The 23,474-nt window shown below is 44.5% G+C and overlaps 1 protein-coding gene across 2 annotated transcripts in view; it reads left to right on the forward strand.

The window, feature by feature from the left end:
• LOC141096858 (transcription initiation factor TFIID subunit 4B-like) overlaps positions 1 to 23,474 on the forward strand; it is a 186,563-nt gene that overhangs the window by 51,545 nt on the left and 111,544 nt on the right. For both annotated transcript variants that reach the window (XM_073583696.1, XM_073583697.1), the window contains exon 6: positions 14,582 to 14,717. In XM_073583696.1, the coding sequence (XP_073439797.1) occupies positions 14,582 to 14,717 (136 nt within the window). The remainder of the gene's footprint in view (positions 1 to 14,581; positions 14,718 to 23,474) is intronic.

A 23,474-nucleotide genomic window follows, 5' to 3' on the forward strand; every position in this document is an offset into this window, starting at 1 on the left:
TTTTTTTATTTTATTTTTTTTATTTAGGAGTCATGACAGATCTGTTTTTTTTCTCCATTAACATGGATTGTCTTTACATTTGCGCTGTAAATTCCATTTTTCTGTTCCGTAATCCATCACAGGAACAGTAAGGTGGAATTCATAGCTGGTACCTAGTACACTGTTTTTGTTTGCTGTTGACATTGTGTTTTGTGGTGTGTTCTTTGTGCCACCCATTGGGGGTATATTTTAAAAAAGTATTTAATAACAAAAACTGGATTTTATAATTGGGTCTTTACATGATTCCCTAGAAAGTAAAAGCGCTTTGATAACCTGGTCTGCACACATCGCACACAGGTGCTTCTCACAAAATTATAATATCATCCAAAAGTTAATTTATTTCAGTTCTTCAATACAAAAAAGTGAAACTCCTATATTATATAGAGTCATTACACACAGTTACCGTATTTTTCGGACCATAAGACGCATTTTTTCCCCCCAAAATTTTGGAGGAAAGTGGGGGGTGTGCCTTATGGTTGCAATATACTAACCTCCGATCATGGCTGGAGGCTGGTGCGGGTGCCGCGGGGCTCTGTAGTTCGGTGCAGGGGTAGCGGCTCTCTGTGCTCCGGTGCAGGGGCGGCGGCTCCGCCGGCATTTCCTCCAAGCCCAGAGTACCCCGCACATCGCTTGCTGGCCGCCGCCATGTTGCGGTGGCCTCCGGGAAGATGGCCGCCGGTCCGGGGACGGCGCATGCGCCGGTTCAGATCTCGTCCCGAGATCTCGGGGGACGAGATCTCGTTGCTGAGATTTGAATCTCGTCCCCCCGAGATCTGAACCTGCGCATGCGCTGTCCCTGCACTGGCGGCCATCTTCCCGGCATCCATGTTCCCGGAGGCCACCGCAACATCGCGGCGGCCAGCAAGGGATGTGCGGGGGTCTCCGGGCTTGGAGGAAATGCCGGCGGAGCCGCCGCCCCTGCACCGGAGCACAGAGCCGCTACCCCTGCACCGCACAGAGCCCACCTGCCCCAGCACAGAGCCGCCACCGCACAAGCCTGGACCACTTAATGACCCCTGTGACCACTCCTCCTCCACCTGTGCCGGATCCATTCCCAGGTAAGTTGAATTCGGACTGTAAGACGGACCCCCATTTGACACATTATTTTTTTCCCTATTTTCCTTCTGAAAATTGGGGTGCATCTTATAGTCCGAAAAATACGATATCTATTTCATGTGTTTATTTCTGTTAATGTTGATGATTATGGCTTACAGCCAATGAAAACACAAGTCATTATCTCAGTAAATTAGAATACTTTATTACACCAGCTTGAAAAATGATTTTAACCCCTTCTTGACTGGAGGTATTTTTGTGTTTTTGTTTTTTGCTCCCCTTCTTCCCAGAGCTATAACTTTTTTTTTTTTTTTTTTTTTTTTTTTTTTCGGTCAAAATAGCCATGTGAGGGCTTGATTTTTGCTGGACAAGTACTTTTGAACGACACCATTGGTTTTAACATATTGTCTACTGGAAAAAGGGAAAAAACTCCTCTTAGTGTGTTGAAATTGCAAAAAAAAGGTGTAATGCCACAGTATTTTTTTTTTTTTTAAGCATTTTCACTAAATGCTAATGGAGCAATCCCACAGGGCCGTGGGTTTACTCAGTACCGGCTGATCAGCTCTTAAAGGGGATGTCACAGCAGCAGTGACCAGGCCCGTGGCCCTGGGAGTCCAGTAAAATTAATAAATGATGATGATGGATTATTACTATTGATTGAGTTGACGCCACCCGTGGTATTTGGCAAGGGTAGCCGACGCTGCAATGTAGATCCTCTGGGATGGTGTTAGGGCACCAGAGATGGTTAAGCTCCCCACAGGTAGAGCTGTGTCCCAGGGCAGTTAGGATGTTATAAGTAAAGTGGGTGGCTGTAGTGGTGAGTGCAGAGCAGGTGAAATGACACAGATGACACAGCAGGGTGCAGTTTCCAATATTTTACTCACAGTTCTCTTGTGCACAGGTGCCTGCTTAGTGCCGTGTCCTCCAGGTGAGGGGTCCAGCAAACTCCCAGGTAGATTAGGATACACCTTTCCAGGACTCCCTTCTATGTATTTTTCGCCTGGCCGTCTCTCTGTACTGGTTTCCACTTCATCTACCCAGCACCTTCACAAACAGTGTCCCCAAGCTAGCAGCCGTGGACCTTGTCAGGCAACGTTCTGAGTCCCCTTGCTCCTATATGGCTGCCTTTTTGGTGAATCGATGTGGTTGTGGCTGAGGTACATAGTTACCTCAGCCTCCGGCTTGCTAGCTGAGTCTTGTAGTCCTCCACTAGTCTTAGGGCCAAGTTCCCCCACTGCGACCTGGTCCCTCCACTTCTGGATACGGGCCCCATGGGTGGCTTCTGCACTTCCCGTGCCCCAAGGACCCCTTCTTTCCTCCCAGGGGATTCCTTCAGGCTCCCCTCACAACTCTCTCTAGCTCTTCCTACTGTAGTCCTTCTCCTTTCTCCATCTCCTCACCAACTGTCACTGCTCTCACTCTCACCTTCTAAGCTCCTCCCCTTTTTCCTACCTTCCCCACCCACTCCCCAACACTCTTTCCTAGCCAGCCTGGGATGAGGCCATCCTCAACAAGGGTACACACAGATGCGCTGACTGAACTGGTGTGTGTTGGATGTGAGTGTTAGAGTCCTGGGTAGTGCTCCCTCCTTAGGCCTGTTTCACACATCCGTTTGTGTCCATCAGTCAAAATCTGCCGTTTTTGCAAAAAAAAACGGATCCGCCTTTTTTTCTTGGCGGATCCGTTTTTTTTTTCCCATTGAGTTGCATTACCGGCGGATCTTGACTGATGGCCATCCGTTGGATCCGTATTTTTGCGGATCCGCCAAAATTTTGACGTCCGCCGACATGCCCGAACGGACCACGCAACGTTTTTTCGGGCGGCAGGATCCGCACTTCTCACTGCACATGCCCGAAAGACTTCACTCAGCCGGAAATTTAACCCTAAACTCTGTTCTGGCAGCTGAAAAATTCTCTGCCTCTCTCCGCTCTCCCCTCTCCGCTCGCTCTCTCCTCTCTCGCGCGCTCGCTCTCTCCTCTCTCGCGCGCTCGCTCTCTCCTCTCTCGCGCGCTCGCTCTCTCCTCTCTCGCGCGCTCGCTCTCTCCTCTCTCGCGCGCTCGCTCTCTCCTCTCTCGCGCGCTCGCTCTCTCCTCTCTCGCGCGCTCGCTCTCTCCTCTCTCGCGCGCTCGCTCTCTCCTCTCTCGCGCGCTCGCTCTCTCCTCGCTCGCTCTCTCCTCGCGCGCTCTCTCCTCTCGCGCTCTCTCCTCTCGCGCTCTCTCCTCGCGCGCTCTCTCCTCGCGCGCTCTCTCCTCGCGCGCTCTCTCCTCGCGCGCTCTCTCCTCGCGCGCTCTCTCCTCGCGCGCTCTCTCCTCGCGCGCTCTCTCCTCGCGCGCTCTCTCCTCGCGCGCTCTCTCCTCGCGCGCTCTCTCCTCGCGCGCTCTCTCCTCGCGCGCTCTCTCCTCGCGCGCTCTCTCCTCGCGCGCTCTCCTCTCTTGCGCTCTCTCACGCTCTTTCTTTATCTTTCTCTCTTTCGCTCTTTCTTTATCTTTCTCTCTTTCTCTCTTTCTTTATCTTTCTCTCTTTCTCTCTTTCTCTCTTTTCCTCCCCGTGTTAAAATAACGGTCCGGTGACAAACGTGGTCACTACAGGAACGGATCCGCTATCCGCCATTTTAGCGGATTTTGACTGAACTAAAAAACTGATGTGTGAAACAGGCCTTACCTGAGAGTGGGATACCACACCTCTGGATGAGGTGCAGTACCTCTGTGGCGACTTGACCCTCAGGGGCGCCACACTAGAATTGTCATTATGATTCTCCTGGCCATTTTGAGTCCATATACACCAAGCATGTCTAGGTCCTTTTTAGGTGGTGAAGAAAAATTGCCATTTTCCGAGACCTGTAGTGTCTCGATTTTTCACGATTTGGGGCTGGCAGAGGGCTTTTTTTTTTTGTGCACCAAGCTGACTTTTTTATTGATACCATTTTGGTGTAGATGCGATCTTTTGATCGCCAGTTATTGCAATGTAATGGCCAAAATACATAATTCTGATGTCTTGAATTTTTTTCTCATTACACCGTTTAGCGATTGGGTTAATTTTTTTTTAATTTTTTTTTTTATATTGATCGGGCGATTCTGAATGTGGCGATACCAAATATGTGTATATTTGAAATTTTTTTTATATTTTATTTTGAATGGGGCTAAAGGAAGATGATTTTAACTTTTTAGATTACTTTTTTTTAAACTTTTTTTTTTTTTTTTTTACTTTTTGCATGCTTCAATAGTCTCCATGGGAGACTAGGAGATGCAGTTGCCTGATCACACAGGTGATAATCAGATCGCCTGTGTGTAGCAGAAATGCTCACTTGCTATGAGTGCCATCCATCGGGCGGAGCTCATGGCAATCCGGCTATGACAACCATAGAGGTCTGCTGGAGAACTGTTATCGCAATTTCACCCGTGGCTGTTGGAAGCAAATGTCAGCTGTTCAAAACGGAAAGATGTGGGCTCAGCGACAGAGCTCACATCAAACGGAGGGATTCAAATGAGGGTATACTATTATTTCCAATGTCGGAAAGGGATTCAAATCTAAAATGTTGGCCTTCTGAAATGTATGTTCAGTAAATGCACTCCATACTTGGTTGGGGCTCCTTTTGCTTCAATTACTGCATAAATGCAGCATGGCATGGAGGCGATCAGCCTGTGCCACTGCTGAGGAGTTATGGAAGCCCAGGTTGCTTTGATAGCAGCCTTCAGCTCATCTGCATTGTTGGGCCTGGTGTCTCTCCTCTTCCTCTTGACAATAGCCCATAGATTCTCTATGGGGTTAAGGTCAGACGAGTTTACTGGCCAATCAAGCAAGGTGATGCTGTGTTTGTTTTTTTTGTTTTTTTTTACCACGTATTGGCACATGTCCACACTGCCAAAAGTTACCAAGTCCTGCTTGAGAATGAGATTTTCATCTCTAAAAAGCTTGTCAGAGGGAAGCATGAAGTGCTCTAATTTCCTGGTTAGGCCTGTTTCACACTTCCGTTTTTGTGTCCGCCAAACGGATCCGTTTCCGTTTTTTTTGACGGAAACTGATGCAAACGGATCCGTTTTTAAAAAACGGATCCGTTTTTTTGACGGATCCGCGGTAACCACTAATGGAAGTCTATGGGACAAAAAATACGGATCCTGCAAAAAAATGGCGGATCCGTTTTTTTACGGAAACCAACGGATTTTGACGGATTTGAAAAAACGGAAGTGTGAAACAGGCCTAAGACAGCTGCGCTGACTTTGGTCTTTATAAAACACAGTGGACCTACACCAGCAGATGACATGGCTCCCCAAACCATCACTGATTGTGGAAACTTCACACTAGACCTCAAGCAGCTTGGATTGTGTGCCTCTCCACTCTTCCTCCAGACACTGAGACCTTGATTTCCAAATGAAATGCAAAATGTACTTTCACCTGAAAACAACACCTTGGAACCCTGAGCAACAGTCCAGTTTTTTTTCTCCTTGGCCCAGGTAAGACGCTTCTGGCGTTGTCTATTGGTCATGAGTGACTTGACACAAGGAATGCGACACTTGTAGCCCATGTCCTGGATACGTTTGTGTGTGGTGACTCTTGAAGCAATGACTCCAGCTGCAGTCCACTCCTTGTGAATCTCCCCCAAACTTTTGATTTGTCTTTACTTAACAATCTTTTCAAGGCTGTGGTTATCCTATTTCTACCATACTTTTTCCTTTCACTCAACTTTCCTTTAATATTCTTGGATACAGCACTCTGTGAACAATCAGCTTCTTTAGCAATGACCTTTTGTGGCTTACCCTTCTTGTGGAGTGTGCTAATGACTGTCTTCTGGACATCCATCAAGTCAGCAGTCTTCCCCATGCTTGTGGAGTCTACTGAAACAGATTAAGGGACCTTTCTCTAGTCACCTTCCACGACAGCCATATTGGAGGATGTCTCCCTGCCCTAATGGGGGACAGGAAATGCACAAGAGGTTAAATAACACTCCCCTTCCTGCTATCTCCAATGTTTTTTCTGTCCCCTATGGGGCATGAAGAGGTCCTGATAGTGTTGCAGTGGCCGGCGACCGGAGGCACTACAACATCAGATACCTGTAACGCCGGGCAGTCAACTGTCGGGGGCTCTGCTCTCCCCCGTAGGAAGGCTGCTCCCGTCTCCACTTTGGTGGTACTCGGGACCCTTGCCCGCCCCTCCTACGCCCCCTCAGCGGGGTAAAGCGGGGCGGTGCTGTGCAGCTGGGGTCCTCCTGGAGCTCCCCGGCGTCGTCCTCCCCATGCGGCATGCGATCTGGGCACGCATGTGCACACCGGAGGTGGCATCGGGACTGGCGCCGAACTTCCAGTTTGCCTTCCACCTGCGTGCCAGGCGGGAACGCATGCGCGGCCTGCAGTTACCGGACTGCGGGCGCCGTGCAGGGCCCCAGCCACCGGCCCTTCTGGGCTGAGCGTGGCTGCTTTTTGTCAGGCAGCCGCTAAGCAGCTTGAGGCGGGCCGGGACCAGAATGGAACACCGCCGAGTGTGCAGGTGCAGCCGCTGAGCAGCTGGGGAATTCAGCTGTGGGGAGGGGTGATTGAAATGACCGCCACCCGTGGACTGAGGGGAGGAGAAGCACACAACACGCTGGATGGACCTTGGTTATTCTAATCCTGGTCTGGGTGCATCCAGGTAAGGCCATTATCTGTACAGTGACTGTGGCAGACTGACCATGGACGGCGACAAAACCTTACTGCCTGCTACTGCAGAGCACAGTGTCACCCTCCTACTGTAAGTAGCGGGGTGGGTCCCCTCTTTTCTGTCCAGAGTAGTCTCGGAGATTGCTTAGTATGCCTTCTCTCTCTTGTAGGGAGACAAGGCCTCTGACCCTACTAAGAATAAAACAGGTGTGGTTCCAGGCCTCCCTCTTCAAATAGGAGTAGCTTTGTCAGCCCTGCATGGATGATGTATTACGTACAGAGCAGCCCTGCCTACTGGACAGTATAAAAAATCTCATCGGACAAGAAGTCCAATCTTCTATGATGACATTTTCCCAGCCACAGCCTCCTCCTGCTAGGAGGAAATCGGCACCTGTGGAATCTGATTGACTCGGGTGAATTTGATACCTCTAACTCCAGAGGATGCTTGGGAAAATGAGGGCTCCACTTCCACCCTCAGATCTGGGAATACGATCTCTCTTCTGACGGTACCTCCGGCCATTCTAAGCTGAGCGTGACTACATTCGTCACGGCCGCTATGCAGCTTGAGGCTGGGCCGGGACAGGAATGAGAGACCAGATTAGTTAGTACGGGAGGAGTAAGTGGAATTCTCTATATAAGATGAGATGTTTGGAGGGGCTGAAGCCTTCACGGCTGGTAATGGGCCCTTCCCGAGAGAGACTTGGTATCACCTCAGAATTGAGGAATCTGTTTTTCCCTTGGACGGAGATGGTGCCTTATGGGAAGTCCCTAAAGTGGACGTGCAGGAGAGCGGCTCTTCCATTTATGGGCAACTCTCAATGGCAAGCTTGCTCAGGAAATCCTGGGACGCCTCCACAACCCTGCTTAAGGCCAGTATAGCCTCTACGTGTGTAGCCGGGTCCCTGTCTGCTGGTGGCGTATGCCGGAGGATCACCTCACTCGGGACCTCCAGGGGACAAACCCTTGACTCTTTCCCTATTACAAAAGCGACAGGGTTCCTAGCGGATGCTTCTGCTTAATCCGTCTGGGTAGCAGCAAAATCTGCGGTGCCACTGCCAACTGGCCCTTCTAGGTTTGTCAGGTAGCGGCTGCTAAGCAGCTTAAGCCTGGGCCGGGACCCAAATTGGATACTAGTCTGCAATCGCAGGTCACGGGTCATGCATTTACCTCTCCAACTCAGCCAGGGGAACTCTGTGGCTGAAAGCTTGGGGAGGAGACTTTGTCAAACGTCTAGATGTTTCTGTTATGAATGAGTCACCGTAGGAGGCAAAAACAGAAATTCTAGCCAAGTCCAGAAAACCAGAGAAGTTGGCAGCTATCGGATTGCAGACCCCTGAACCTATCAACACAACTAGCCGTAGCCGTGGGGGGTTCCTACGATGCCCTAGACCCCTCGATCACAGCCGGAAGACTATATAGCCTAAAGACAGAAAGGGAAATCTAAACTGCCCCAGAGCAGACCCCAAAGCAAAAGGCAGCCCCCAACATATAATGACGGTGAAGCAAGAAGAAAGAACACTAACACAGACAAAGAGACTGAGCAAAGACGGGGCCCAAGCTAACTAGATAGGACAGGAAGGCTGCTGTCTGCAATCCGTGAAAAACCCTATGAAAATAAGAGCCAACAAACTGACAGTGGAAAAGGCCCTGAAGACGCTAAGCTTCAAAAAGGCTATGTCAGTACTCAGGAATATTCTGAAGACAGAGCAACCGGCAAAAGGAGATTCAGCTCACCCCAGCAGGGAATGGCAGAATCCAGAAAAGCAAGGCAAACAAGACACAAATGCTAACAGGCAAAGCAGAAAACTTAGCTTTAGAGGAGCAGGAATCAGACTGGTCTCCTAGAAGTCCACAGAGAAATCACCTGCAGGGCAGAAGGGCGTCGGCAGCCTTATATCCAGTCCGTGACTCCTCAGCCAGTCATCATCATTAGGCTCAGGTGCCTGATAATCAGGCTCATTACCTTCCTTTACCAGAATAGGGAGTTCACCAGACCTCAGTGATGAAGGGGAAAATGAACTCACAACATGTTTCCCTTTCAGGGAAATTGTGGCCCAGCTCTGGATGATATCCTAGAGAAAGCAACTGATAAAATTAAGTCTCTTCTGGAACCTAGAAAACAATTTTTTTCGTCTCCCTCCCCGTGACCAGTCCTCACAGAATTCACGGTTCTCCTTTCGGGGCCGACCCTTGAATTTCATTGTTGCAATCCATAACCTCAAACCAATGGGTTATTCGCACCTTTCACGATGGACTGAGATTGAGGTTCGAGAGTCCTCCCCCTCAATGCCTAAGAGGGATGTCCTTGCAGGCGTACCTCCAAAAATCTTTGCTTTCAGACATAAAGACACTTCTGTAAGGCAATCTCCCCAGTTCCATGCTGTGCATGACTGCTCCCGTCAGGTGTCAATTGCTAAGCAGCTTGAAGCAGGTCGGGGACCAGAATGGGAGACCAGCGGGCAAATCGATAGGAGATAGGCAGAGGCCACTACTCTCGCCTCATCATAATTGTAAAACCCTCAGGAAAGCAGGGTTATAATAAACTTAAAACCCTTGAACCAAGTGGTAAAGTGCAGATGATTCAGGATGGAGTCGGTTAAGTCGACAATCCCCCTCATAGGACAAATTGGGTGTTGGCCACAATAGACCTGAGGGACGCTTGCTATCATGTCCCGATTCATCCAGACCACAGGGAATTCCTCAGGTTTGCGGTTTTCCAGGGTCCCCGGGTCAACCACTACCATTCAATGTCCTTCCGTTTGGGATGTCATCAGCCCCTCGAGTGTTTACCAAGATAATGGCAGAGGCAATGATCTTATTTGCCAGCAGGGGATTTGCATTGTCCCATACCTAGACAACCTTCTAATAAGTGCTCCATCCATGTCTCCCCTGAACCAGGACGTAGGAAAGTCCCTGGAGATTTTACAGTCCTTGGGTTGGATCCCCAACCTGGAGAAATCAGACCACCTTCCTTCGTCAGGGAAGACATTCTTAGGGATACTCCTGGACTCAGGAAGGCGAGCATCTTTCTTATCCAGGGAATGACAACTCGACCTTGTTCAGAGGTCCTCCAGGTTTGGAGACCAGAGAGCACCAACCCTGAGACTCAATGTCCATCCTAGGTTCGCTTACAGCATGCGTCCAAACTGTTTCCTGGGCTCAAGCCCATACTCGGTTCCTTCGGTCCTATGTACTCCGGTGTTCGAAGAAGTATCTGAATACTCTGACCAAGAGAACCCCTCTTCCTGGTCATGTGAAGGTGTCTCTCCTATTGTGGCTGGACTACAAGAACCTCCAGCGGGGCATCAGCTGGGATCAGCTCTCCCTGGAAATTGTCACCACAGACGCCAGTCAGAGAGTCTGGGGTGCTATAGTGGAGAATTCACACTTCCAGGGGATATGGCCCCCCAGACAGCAGAGCCAGCTCCTCAAATGTGAGAGAACTGAAAACTGTGGAGGAAGCATTGAAAGCCGCATCAACCCTTGTGCAAATCATCATGTACGTGTCTGCCCAGACAATGCGACTAGTGTCCTACATCCGAAACCAAGGAGGCACGAAATTCTTCAACCGAAAAATTGGTAGCTGCAGGAAAAATTTTCTTGGGCAGAGAAACGTCTGTTGTCCATATCAGCAGGTGAACTTCCTCAGCAGGAAGGACGTTCATTCCGGGGAATGGAGCCTAGACCAAACAGTATTTTTGCCTCTGGTGTCAAGGTGGGGAAATCCCTATGTGGACCCTTTTTGACAGTGGTCAAAACGCGAAGGTGGAAACTTTTTCCCTCAGTCCCACCGACGGAGCGTGGGGAGTAGATGCCTTCTCCCATCCGTGGCAGTTCAATCTGGCTTACACCTTCCCTCCGATTCCCACGGTAGCGAGAACACTGCAGAAGATACGGGCAGAACAAGTCACTACAATCCTAGTGGCTCCCTTGTGGCCAGGGAAAAGCTGGTATGGAGCCCTACGGAACATGGCTCAGGAAGGCTCAATACTTCTGCCCCTAAAGGGCCAGTCTCCTTTTATTAAGACCCTCTACTGCACCCTGACCCCCACAGAATGAACCTTGCGGCCTGGCTACTGAAGCCAGAATTCTAATGGCTTAAGGCCTTTCCGAGGAAATGATCCAAACTTTACAGGGCCACAGGCCATTCTAGGCTGAGCATGACTAACGCCATTTATGGGAAGATTTGGAAGATGTTCTCATCTTGGTGTTCCCTAAGTGCCCTGGACTCCTTCCATCCTAATATCACACAGATCTTAGAATTTCTTCAAGATGGCTTAGTTCTAGGGCGCACTCCTAGTACACTATAGGTACAGGTATCAGCTCTTAGTTCATTTTACAATCAAGATCTGGCAAGCCATCGCTGGATTAAGCGATTCATAACCTCAGCAACTAGAATCCGTCCCAGACTCCATAGTCAGTTTCTCCGTGGGACTTGAGCCTAGTTCTCAAAGGTATGACCAGGGAACAGCCTTTACAGCAAAACCTTCCAAATGCAAGTACCACACCTCAAATCAACTCCAGGCCTTATATCTGCTTAATTGAGAATGATATAACGAAGGGATTGCCCACACCTGTCCGTGATATAGCCTTGGGGTCAGTTGTCCAATTACTTTTGGTCCCTTTAAAAACAGGGTGGCACATGTTAAGGAGCTGAAACTCCTAAACCCTTCATCCAATTTTAATGTGGATACCCTCAAATGAAAGCTGAAAGTCTGAACTTCAACTGCATCTGAATTTTTATTTAAAATTCATTGTGGTAATGTCTAGAACCAAAATTAGAAAAATGTCTGTCCAAATATATATGGACCTAACTGTATATCCTTTTGGATAGAGTCCCTGAGCTTTAATTGCTTGGATCCTGAAAGGCAAATTCTGATATCTTAAGTCTCGGACCAAGTAACGCCACTATTAAACAGAAAAAAGTCTCATGGATGTTACACTGGCTATTTACTAAAAAGACTTGAATTTTTTTCTCAATGATGTCACCACACAATAGATACCTACTTTCCAAAAATGTTGAGCTTTTCTCAGTCTAAGCTTCATATGGGACTTAGTCTTTATAACATTAAAGGTATAAAAAAGATACTTGGCACTCATAAAATACATTCAACAGAGGTATTTTATTTAAATATGGAATATCCATAGAAGAATAAGATGTTTCAGTCAAAAAGACCTTCATCAATCCTGGATCATAAGAAACCAAGCAGTGGATGCTGCAGACTCTACTTCAGCGATGCTTTTTGCGTTTTATTATGATCCCATGGACTGATGAATGTTTGGTTGACGAAAATATCTTATTCTTTTCTGGATATTCCCTATTTAATAAAATACTCCTGTTTGCACGTATTTTGAGTACCAAGTATCTTTTTCATACCACTAACGGTCAGGATCCTACTTGTGCACCTCGCATCCAGATGTCCCGTGCATTTTTTTCATATCTAATACCATTAAAGTCTACGTTTCAACTTTGAGTACCTATTTACACAACCAGTTGAAAAATGAACTTTGGATAATCAATTTTCCAGAAGCACCTTCCAGATGAAGAGCTACTCTTCCAGATTAAGGCAAATGCCTACCTGGGATTTAAATTTGGTGCTTTAACAGCCTGTGATTCGCCATTTGATCCTTTCCATTCAGCCAGTCAAAATATTTTTAGCTTTTAAGACAGCCTTCCTTGTAGTAATTACTTTTGCAAAGGTTACAGTGCTACAAACCCTCTTCAATCAGGGAACTTTAACTCAAAATCTTAAACGACGGATAGTTTAAAAACTAGACCCTTCTTTTCTTATGAAGGTACACGTAGTGATGAAATTTCACAGGGACCAAGAAATTGTGCTAACTAATTTCTCAATCTGAAAAAACTGAAGAAGAGGAGAAAAAAAAAAAAAAAAAAAAAGGCTTCATTCTCAATGTAAGAAGAGCAATTCCTTCAAAACCTCAAAACTTCCAGATCTTGACACTTGGATACTAACCTTTTCATTCAATTTGGTGGCAGGAACAGAGGTAAAAAGTTTTCAAAAGCTTCTGTTTGGCAGAGGGGTTAAATCTTTTTACCAGTCCTCTGCCCAAGTCTTCTTGGGCAGAGAAAGAAGCTTTAGTCAACCAAATTTAAAAGTTGCAACTTGGTAAAGCTTAAACGCCTTTTGTAAATATTACACTTGAACTGCTGTCAAACAGGCTGCATTTGGACACAAAGTCCTACAAAGCCATGGTTCCTCCCTAAAGTTAAGAATTCGGTACTGCTCCTGGATGTCCTTGAAATGGTGATTTAGTCCTACCAGCTATTATGATTCCAGGAATTCATCCTGACAGAACCCCTAGTTTCATCCCTTTTGATTTCCCTGCTGTGCAATGGTTAACATATACAAAGAATTCAGAATAAGTTATAGCATCAATCCTAGTGTCATCCTTGAAAATGGATGGTTGACAAGGGTGTGTCACGTGTGTGTGTTTGTCTCTATAGAAGACAACCTCCTGTGTGCTGTCAGGAAACACAACTACCAGTAGGACTAATTCCACTTTTCTTACTGTAGTCTCTGATCCAGAAAGGCAGCTACACAGGATTTAAAAACTGTTTACATGTAGATTGCTCCTATATGTGCAGGTAAGTACTGTTTCTGGATTTGACAGGATCCATTTACAGTATGTGTTTAATGCATAGTCTAGTGCACTACTCCATCCTCTATTTTTAGGGCCCCGTCACACATGGCGATCTCACTAGCGAGATCGCTGCTGAGTCACAAGTTTTGCGACACAATAGCGATCTCACCAGCGAGATCGCTGTGTGTGACAGTGATCAGCGAGCGGCCCCCCTGCCGGTATCGCTGATTGCTGTAGGAAACTGCTGGACATTTCTTTTGTCGCTGGTCACCCGCTGGCCAACACGCATCGCTGCGTGCGACAGGCGGGAGACCAGCGATCTGCTGGTAACTAACGTACACATCGGGTATCCAAGGGACGCACGTCCCTTGGATACCCGATGTGTACGTTAGTTACCAGCTCCCTGCATCAGCGCGCTGGTAACTAACACAGCGACACCGCGCGCTCGGCGTCGCTGTGCTGATCGCTGGTGAAGCGGTCTGTGTGACAGCTCACCAGCGATCACATAGCGACAAACCAGCGGTCCTGACACTTTGATATCGTTGTCGGGATCGCTGGTGAGTCGCTATGTGTGACTCCAGCTTTAGTAGGATACTGATATATACTGTAGCTGCCTGATGGAAGCTAAACCAACACTCAGACTTGTGTAACCTTTATGGATACATTTTCGTGTGTACTTTTTGAAGTTTTCTTGGCATACCCACGAAACCTAATCACAAATGTTATCTGAACCTATCCATTACAAACCTTGTGTGTATGCTAATTTAGCAGAGTTTCACAACACAATCTTTATGATCAGAACTTTTACATTTTTTTCCCTAAATTCAGTCTTCTGAGTATTCTTTATTATTACATTAGGAGAACATTCACAATCCATTTGACATCTGTGATCTAATTCCATATGAAATAAAACTGCACAGAAAATGTTGCAGATTTTATTTCATGACATTTGAGTAAACTGCATTAATGATGAATCGTGAAACGTCCATGACTTGCGGTCTGATAGGCCTGCATGTCTTAAGGGATTAAGGCCATCTGGACAAGTTTATGTTGTTAGATATTACTGTAAATAACTGGTGAGATTTCTCGTTGTCATATCTAGACAAAAGTACGCTTGAGGATTTCTGAGCGTGATGTGTGTAAACTAAGGGCTAGACACAGATGCCTCATAGCAGTTTTGGTTGATTGAACATGCTGATGGACTGCTTGGAACGAGGACCTGTGTGTGCCTACTAATGTTTCTGTTACCATTGCAGGTATTTCAGCATCCAACCAGTGGGATTGTGAAGCAAGTGACCACATTGCCTCTAAACTCTGCAGTTAACATTACCAAGCCTGGAGAAAAGCATGTTTCTCTGAATACTCTAATACAAACAGGGAGTCTACAACCAGGTAAGTAGTCATTAGTGTTAATGAGTAATAAGAAACTCGCATAAACTAAAAAATGATGATTTGTAAATAATAGTAGAAAATGGAGAGAAATCTATTCGATGCAAATCTAATTCATATTGAATATTTGGAAATTCGAACAATTTATAATTTAATTTAAACCGCCAAAAAAATCCCGCTGTCGGAAGAAAAAAGCCCACTGCCATCTAACACAAACAAGGTTCTATCCATCAGAGAAGGATGACATAACGTCAGGCACAGCTTGCTACATGGGCTTCCATGTAATGCTCTGTAGCTATCAAAGCACATGGCATAGCACACAATAAACTAGGAATGATAGCTTTATAAAAGTTGTGGCAAGGAATTAAACAGCCATTTTTGAGTTATCCTGGATAGTGACAGGACATAAGAGCTCATGGCTTAGCAATAGAGATGGGAAGAGTAAGTCTTAAAACATCATATACCCTGCATCGGATGTGGTGTACAACTGTAGCAGTGAAGATATGTAACAGATTCAATTGGTAGGGAGAGAGCGTTGGGAGAGGTGCAAGTAAAAGTGCGAGGCCCAGTGTGACTGAGCAGTGATATAGAGTAGCTGGCTGCTTGTCCTGCTGCATTGAAATTTCACACTTTCTTTCTTTTTTAAGCATTCTTCATGCTGCAGCAAGCCAACACAATATTTCTTAGAGCGCCACTCCTGCTGTTTTTGTTTTAATTCACCTCTGGAGTGACAACACTAATGAATGTCCTCTGCCTATTGTAATATGCTTACCAGCTGCCATCTTGTACTCTACCTGGTGCCTCTTTGGTCTCAATCCGTCATTGTGTGACCACAGTTTCTGACTGACTGGAAGTACAAGCAAACTGTCATAAGCTCTCAATATAAGTCTATGATAGTCTTATTCTTGCTCTCATAGCCTCAAATTGGGAAGTGACTTCTGGTCCACACAGCAAAAACTTGAACAATCTGACTAATCAAAGCTAGCAAAAGACAACTGGAAAGGTGCCAAGAACAGACGAAGACGCTGGTTGGTAATATTATAAAGGGCAGGAAACATGCATTAGTTCACTACTATAGTGAAATAAAAAAGAACGCCGGAGTGGTGCTTTGAAAGAAAAAAAATAAAAATTCAGTCTGTAAACTCAAGTGTGTTTCTCGCAAGTGTCTGCATTGTTTTTGTTTTTTTCTTTTACAATCCTTTCAGGCTACTTTCATACTTGCGTTTTTTTGTGCTGCACGCGCAGTGCAAACCCGCATAAAAAACGCATCATGCATTTTAATGTGTTTTCTTGTTTTTCGTGCATGGTTTTTACAAAAAAGCATGCGTTTTTAAACGCAAACGTGCGCATGACGATGCGCACGTCAGCGCTCCCATAGACTTTAATGTGTTTTTGGGTGAATTCCGTGCGCATTGCATGAGCATGCGGGTTTTTTTTAGATAGGTCGGACGCACCAAAAATGCAACAGGTTGCATTTTGTGCACCTGGGCACACACTACAAAAAAATGCATGCGCATACAAACGCATGACAATGCGCACCCATGTTAAATATAGGGGAAAAAAGCATGCGCATGTATGCGCAAAACCGCAGCGTAAAAAAACATAAGTGTGAAAACAGCCTTAATGGTGTGTAATAATCTAATTTCAAAGTACAAATGAGAAATTTACCAAAATCCAGACATTTAATAGCAACTGTCTACTTATACAGTATGTGTGTTTATCATAAACTGATTTTTTTTTTTTTGCACATCAGGTTTCCTAAATAAATCTGACGTTTACACACTGAGCACCAATACTGCGTCCTGTTGCCACATTTGACTTTCTTGAAGAAAACTAGCCTACCTAGAATTTATTACGATGTTTTTTGGCAAGTTGGTAATAATTCAGGTTGAAAACATTTACAAAAGTTAATTATAATGTAGTTAAAAAATGGCAATGGCAGGTAATTAAAAAGAATAAAACCTATGACCTGGCTAAAAATATGGACTCCCCATGCAATAGCACTGGTTTGAGCCGTCCAGGCAGTAGTACTACCAAATTCAGGTTACAATTGGCCCCCTTTTCCCTAGTAAAGTGTAATAGTGTGTTGGTGAGGAGGAAATGTAGGGCATTATGTGTATATATAATATATAGTATATCGCTCATCTCAGTTACAGCAGGAAGTTCTTACCTCCGATAGCGAAACCATCAGTGAGTCAGTGTTTTGCACTCTTGGAGGTAATAAAGCTATTTTGCAACAACAAAAATACAAAATTTATTGAACGAGTGTCAGTCTTCATACACTGACTACATGGAGCCAGAGGAAATGAAGGATATCATTCAAACACCTAGCCGTGTTGGTGGCTTAGTCAGTCATGATGGTTGGGGCAGTGGTAGCTGCGGTGTTGGCCACAGCAAATCTAGGGGTGCAAATCTGGTGTGATGCAGTGCAAGGAGCCTGTCACATTTTCCACAGTCAAGCAACTGTCAGCTGAGTCAGGAATAATTATGATTGGGGAACCTAGAATGTGATGTCTGCAGTAAAAGCTGGAAGTAATGTCCTACCAAACAATCTTCTGGGGACAGATCTGCTTCTGTAGCCAGTTTAGGAGACCGTAATGACTAGTGATGAGAGAACGTACGCTGATGCTGACCGAGTGAATTTGGCGTGCTCGAAAAATATGTTCAAGTATCAGTACCAGCCTGTCTCGCAGCTTTGACAGCCCATAACACATGAAGGCATTGCCTGCCGGCACAGGGGCTCGAACATATTATTCGAGCATGCCGAGCAACTATAGACAGGGATAGTACTTGTCTTCTGTGACCAACTGGCTGCATATTTTGAGCTGCAGCAATGCATCTCTGCAACCAGGACAAGTTGTGAAGTCTCCATGGTTGGGTGTTGGGTGAGATTCCACCACCAGTCCCCCCATTTTTAACAGCAAGAAGGCACAGCATTATATCCATTTCCCACCTTCCGCCTTTGCAAGCTTAATTGCTGCTTACTGTTTGTGAGTGGGTATCCAAAATCCATACAGCAGATAAGTTGCAACACGTTATATCTGTGATCTGGCTCGTTCACACAACAGTTTTTTCTGTCCGAGTGCTTTCCGTGGAAAAAACAGACTGCACTTGGACCAATAATATTCAGTGCAAAATAATACACCCCCAGTGGCCAAATCTGTGTGTGAAAAAATTTTCAGCACACACTAGTTTCTGCCATAAATTAGATGACTTAACGATTCAAGTCTGTTTGCATAAAAAAAAAATTGGATGCCATAAGGAACTACATACAGTAGAAGATGATTTTTTTTTTTTTTTTTTTTTTTGTGGATACATTGCAGTTCTGTAGTATTGGAAACTGTGAATGGTCTTGTAAATGTTGAACCCCTTCACGACCGATGACATATACTTATGTCCAAGGTCGTGTCCCTGCCTTTGTTGTCTCTGATGCTAAACCCAAGTCTTTCCTTGCACAAGACGGCTGAACTGATCAGCTGTCATGTGCCTCTAACAGCCGCTAGTGGATCTGAGATCTACCCGTGGCTGTTAACCAGTTAGTTGCTGCTGTCAATCATTGACAGCGGCATTTAACACATGCTGGCCAGAAGTGCATCGCAAATCCCATCCAATCGCACCCCTGACTGTGAAGTGACGTTTCCTATGAACACTGGTGCATGGTCGGCAATCATAGATCGTGATTTCTGCAACACATAGCAGTGCTGAAGCCCTGCTATTTGTGTAGCACAGGCGATCAGACAACCACAGCTTCAAGTCTCCTTTTAGGCAGTAGAAAGAGGAATATTACAGCCAGTAGAAGGTGAAAAGAGTGTAAAAAAAACAAACAAAAAAAAAGCACAGATCACCCTCTCTTTTGCGCCATTCAAAATAAAACCATAAACATACAAATATATATACCAAAATTGTGTGTTTTTTTTATATATATATATATATATATATATATATATATATATATATATATATATATATATATATATATATATATATATAATATTATCTCTGCTTTCAGAAATGTCCGATCTGTCAAAATATAAAGTAAATTACTTAGATTGGTAAACGGCGTAATGAGAAAAGAAAAATCATAATGCTATAATTTGGGGGGTTTTTGGCCGCAGCAACATTGCAATAAAAAGCATTTCGGCCCCTTTCACATATCAGTTATTTGCCATCAGTCACAATCTGTCGAATTTTGAAAAAAAACAGATCCAGCGACTGATGCCTCTGGATCTGTTTTTTTTTCTCATAGAATTGTATTAGCTACTGATTGTGACGGATGGCTGCATGTTTCATCCGTCGTTCGACGGATCCATCGGAAATTCTTTGTCCGTCGGCCGGAGACAACGTACATAGGAACGTTTTTTGTCTACGTTGAAAAATCGGACAGCGATGGATCTGTCGCTGTCCAATTTTTGCTAGAATAGAATCCTATGGGCAACGGATCCGTCGCTGTCTGACAAGTGACGGAATTCTGCAACTGATTCATTTTTTTTTTTTTAACACACTGCCTGTATGGTGTGGGGGGGCTGTGCGGGGGGCCTGCGTGTGTCTGTGTGTATGCAGGCATCGTCCGATGGGACTACAAGTTCCATCGGGCTATGCCTGCTACAGTGACAGTGATTGACACATTAGCCAATGATGGGACAGTAGAAGTCCCATCATCTGACCAATGTGTTGAATGTAAAAAACAAAAAAACAAAACATATAGTTCATACTCGCCATATACTGCCATCGATCACCTGAAAAAAAAAAATAAAATAAACAATATACTCCCTGTGTCTAACATAATCCAATTAATAAGATTGTCCCACGACGATCTCCCGTGGAGAACTGTCACACCAGCTGATGCGACCGCTCTCCAGGGGCTTGGTGATACAATGGCAGAGATAATCCTCCGCATTGTATCACTCCACCACCGACGGGTCACTCGAGTTCACCTGTCACTTTGCTGTAGTGCTGTAAAGAGGCTTATCTCCAATGACACACTGCAGGAGGGTTAATTCCAATCAGTGTGTCATTGGAGGCCTATAGAGAGTTCACAACTGCTAGGGGAGATCGTCCTGGGACAATCGTTATTAATGGGATTACGTCGGACAAGGAGTATATTGTTGGTTTGTTTTTTTTATTTTTTTTTTGCAGGTGATCGATTACTTCGACTGGATAGGCATAAAATAAAAATTTTTAAAAAAGGTGTTGTAGAATCGTAGAGTTGGAAGGGACCTCCTGGGTCATCTGGTCCAACCCCCTGCTCCAAGCAGGATTCGCTAAATCATCCCAGACAGATATCTGTCCAGCTTCTGTTTGAGACAGCAGACAGCATTTATAGTGGAAGGATCCATGTTTTGAGCTTTAGCACTATGGCACTTTGCAACAAGTTAGTCCCCTGTAGATTTACTTGGTTGGAACGCTCTTCTAAGGGAAAGTGCAGGTCATGTGCAATATAGGGTGAGCTGTGGACTGCCCTTGTAAGGGCAGGAGTCTGGGGATCAGATGATGGTTAGTTTTTGAGGGATTTGACAGGGTATTGTCTTCCTATCGCTATCTCCCTGTGTGTATACAGAGTATCCCTGGAGACTCCTGGCCGTCTGCAAAAACTGGTGAGATTGTTCCTATTTTATATATCTCACCTTCTTGTATCTCGTGGCTATAAACCTTTTTTGGTTTAGCCAAACACAATATACATATATGCAATTGGTTATGGCATTGTGTGCTAACTGTTAAATGCTGTATCCTGTTTACAAACTGTTGCCTGACATGATACATTAGCAACGTTTTATATCCTGATTGATGCGGTTGGGTGGTTCCCATCTTTTTCTAGGGATTACCCATCTAATGGCATCCTTTTAATCCCTATCGGTGACATTATTGTTTTGGAGCTTTTAAGTTACATATTAAAAGTTATTTTTTAACCTCACGTATTGCTGTATAGATATATTAAGTTTTGGGGTGAGATATATGTGTCATTTTTGACAAATGAGAATAAAGATGATCCTTCTACAATGTGACAGCCCTTGAGATATTTGTGGACCGCTATTAAGTCTCCTCTCAGTCTTCTCATCTGCAAGCTAAACATTCCCAAATCCTGCAACCTATGCAGACCGGTCACCATTCTGGTCGCTCTTTTCTGAGCTTGCTCCAGTTTGTTGATGTCTTTTTTAAAATGTGGCATTTGCCTTTTTTGCTGCTGCATCACACTATTGACTCATATTCAGTCTGTGATCTATTAGTATATCCAAGTCTTTTTCACATGTGCTGTTGCTTAGCCCTATTCCTCCTATTCTGTATGCTTTTTTCATTTTTATTGCCCAGATGTAGTACTTTGCATTTTTCCCTGTTAAAAACCATTCTGTTAGTTGCTGCCCACTGCTCCAGTTTATTTATATCTTTTTGAATCTCTCTCTCTCTTCTCTAGTATTGGCTATCCCTCCTAGCTTTGTGTCATCAGCAAATTTAATCAATTTACCCTCAATTCCTTCATCTAAATCGTTGATAAAGATGTTGAACAATACAGGGCCCAGGACAGAGCCCTGTGGTACCCCACTCGAGATATTCTTCCAACTGGATGTGCAGCCATTTACGAGCACTCTTTGGGTTCGATCACTAAGCCAGTTATGAATCCACCTAACAGTTGCCTTGTCCATTCCATACTTAGCCATTTTTTCAATAAGGATTGTGTGAGATACTTTGTCAAATGCTTTACTGAAGTCAAGATATACTATATCTACAGCATTTCCCTGATCCACCCAATCAGTGATTCTGTCATAGAAGTAAGTTAAGTTAGTCTGACATGACTTATTAGGTACAAACCCATGCTGATTCTGTTTAATCACTTCATTCTTGTCCAGGTACTTACATACATATTGTTTAATAATTTGTTCAAAGATCTTTCCTGGTATAGAAATCGGACTCATCGGCCTAGTTGCCTGGGTACACCTTCTTCCCCTTTTTGAAGATAGGAACAACATTTGCTCTTCTCCAGTCTTCTGGGACTTCTCCTGCTCTCCAAGAATTTTCAAAGATTATGGAGAGGGGTTCAAAAATTTCTTCTGTTATCTCCTTCAGTACTCTGGGGTGTAATTCATCTGGACCTGGAGACTTGAATTCATTTAGGTTAGCTAAGTTTCCTCACTATCTTTCTGTCTATAGAGATCCTGGATTCTTCTATTCCCTTAATAGGACAGTGAAGAACAATTGTTACATTTCCTTTCTGAGAGAAAACAGATGCAAAATAGGAATGTAACAGTTCGGCCTTCTCAACATCCTGTCTTACCATTTCCTCATTTTCTTCCTGTAAAAATCCTATCGCACCTTTGACTTTTTCTTTTACTTTTGACATATCCCCAAAATCCTTTATTATTGCTTTTGACGTTTCTTGCAAGCCTCAATTCATTGTCAGCTTTAGTAATCTGATTTGTGCCCTGCAAGTTCTGCAGGCAGCATTATATTCTTTAGATATGCCTCCCTCTTTCCATTTTATAAACATTTTTTTCTTCCTTTTTAGCATGTGCTTAAGTTGTGTTCATCCATCCTGGTTTCCTTAAATGCTTCCTATTCTTACCTCTTTTCGGAATTAACGATTGTGCTGTGAGAATTTCATTTTTCAAGATTTCCCATCCTTCCTGGACATTTTTGTCCTTAAGGATATCCAGCCATTGGATTCTCTTTCTGAATCCCTTAAAATCTGCCTTTCTGAAAACTAACCTTGACGTCTGAGTCTTCACAGGTCTTCCTTCTCTAGTTATCCAAAATTCTAAAACAGCATGGTCGCTACCTCCTAGGGTCCCAGCCACTTTTACCTCCTCAACCGTTTCCTCCCTGTTTATAAGGATTAGATCCAAGGTAGCAGTTCCCCTTGTTTTCTCCCCTAGCTTTTGGAAGGTAAAGTTGTCAGCAAGAGAGGATAAGAATTTCCTTGACGTGTTAGTTTTGCCTGAGAGAGATTCCCAATAAATGTCTGGATAGTTGAAATCTCCCATGACATGTCATATTTTTTGGAGAACTTGGCCATTTGATGCATAAAGAGTTCATACATATCTTCAGCTTGCACAGGCGGCCTGTAGTAAATGCCTACAATGGTGTCGTTTCCATTGTTTTGTCCTTGTATTCTTACCCAAACAGTTTCCACAGAACTCTCGGTCTCTGAAGCTTCAATCTCTATGCAGATATATGCGTTTCTAACATACAATGCGACACCTCCTCCTCGTTTATCAAGTCTGTTTCTTGCAAATAAGTTGTATCCTTCTAGCCTTGTATTCCAATCATGTGTATCATCCCACCAAGTTTCAGTGATTCCAATGACATCATATTTCTTTTCCTGCGTTAGTAGTTCCAATTCTCCTTGCTTGTTGCCCATGCTTTGTGCATTAGTATAGAAACATTTTAGTTTGTGATTGGTTTCTCTTTCTCCAATATTTTTATTATTTAGATTCTTTTGTCTTTGTTCTTCCTTTCCAGAAAATTGCGCGGGAGCCCACGCCATTTTTTTTTCTTTTTTTTTTTTAAATAAAAAATATTGTTCATTAATAAACATCGGCCTTGCTATTATTTATCTATCTATAGCAATCCAGAGATATATCAAAAGATGAATATATCTATGGGTATCTATAGATATGTCTGTCTGTGGGCGTTTTTAAAAAAGGATCTGTCAAAAAACGGAAGAAACGTAGAAAAAACTCATGTGACGGATCTATTTTTTTTGACGGATCTGGCAGTCAGATCCGTCGCATCAGTTTTTCACAATCTGCGACGGATCCGACTGACTGG

The sequence above is a fragment of the Dendrobates tinctorius genome, unplaced genomic scaffold, assembly GCF_039654945.1.
Source record: "Dendrobates tinctorius isolate UK_male_01 unplaced genomic scaffold, ASM3965494v1 ptg000081l, whole genome shotgun sequence".
NCBI lineage: Eukaryota > Metazoa > Chordata > Amphibia > Anura > Dendrobatidae > Dendrobates > Dendrobates tinctorius.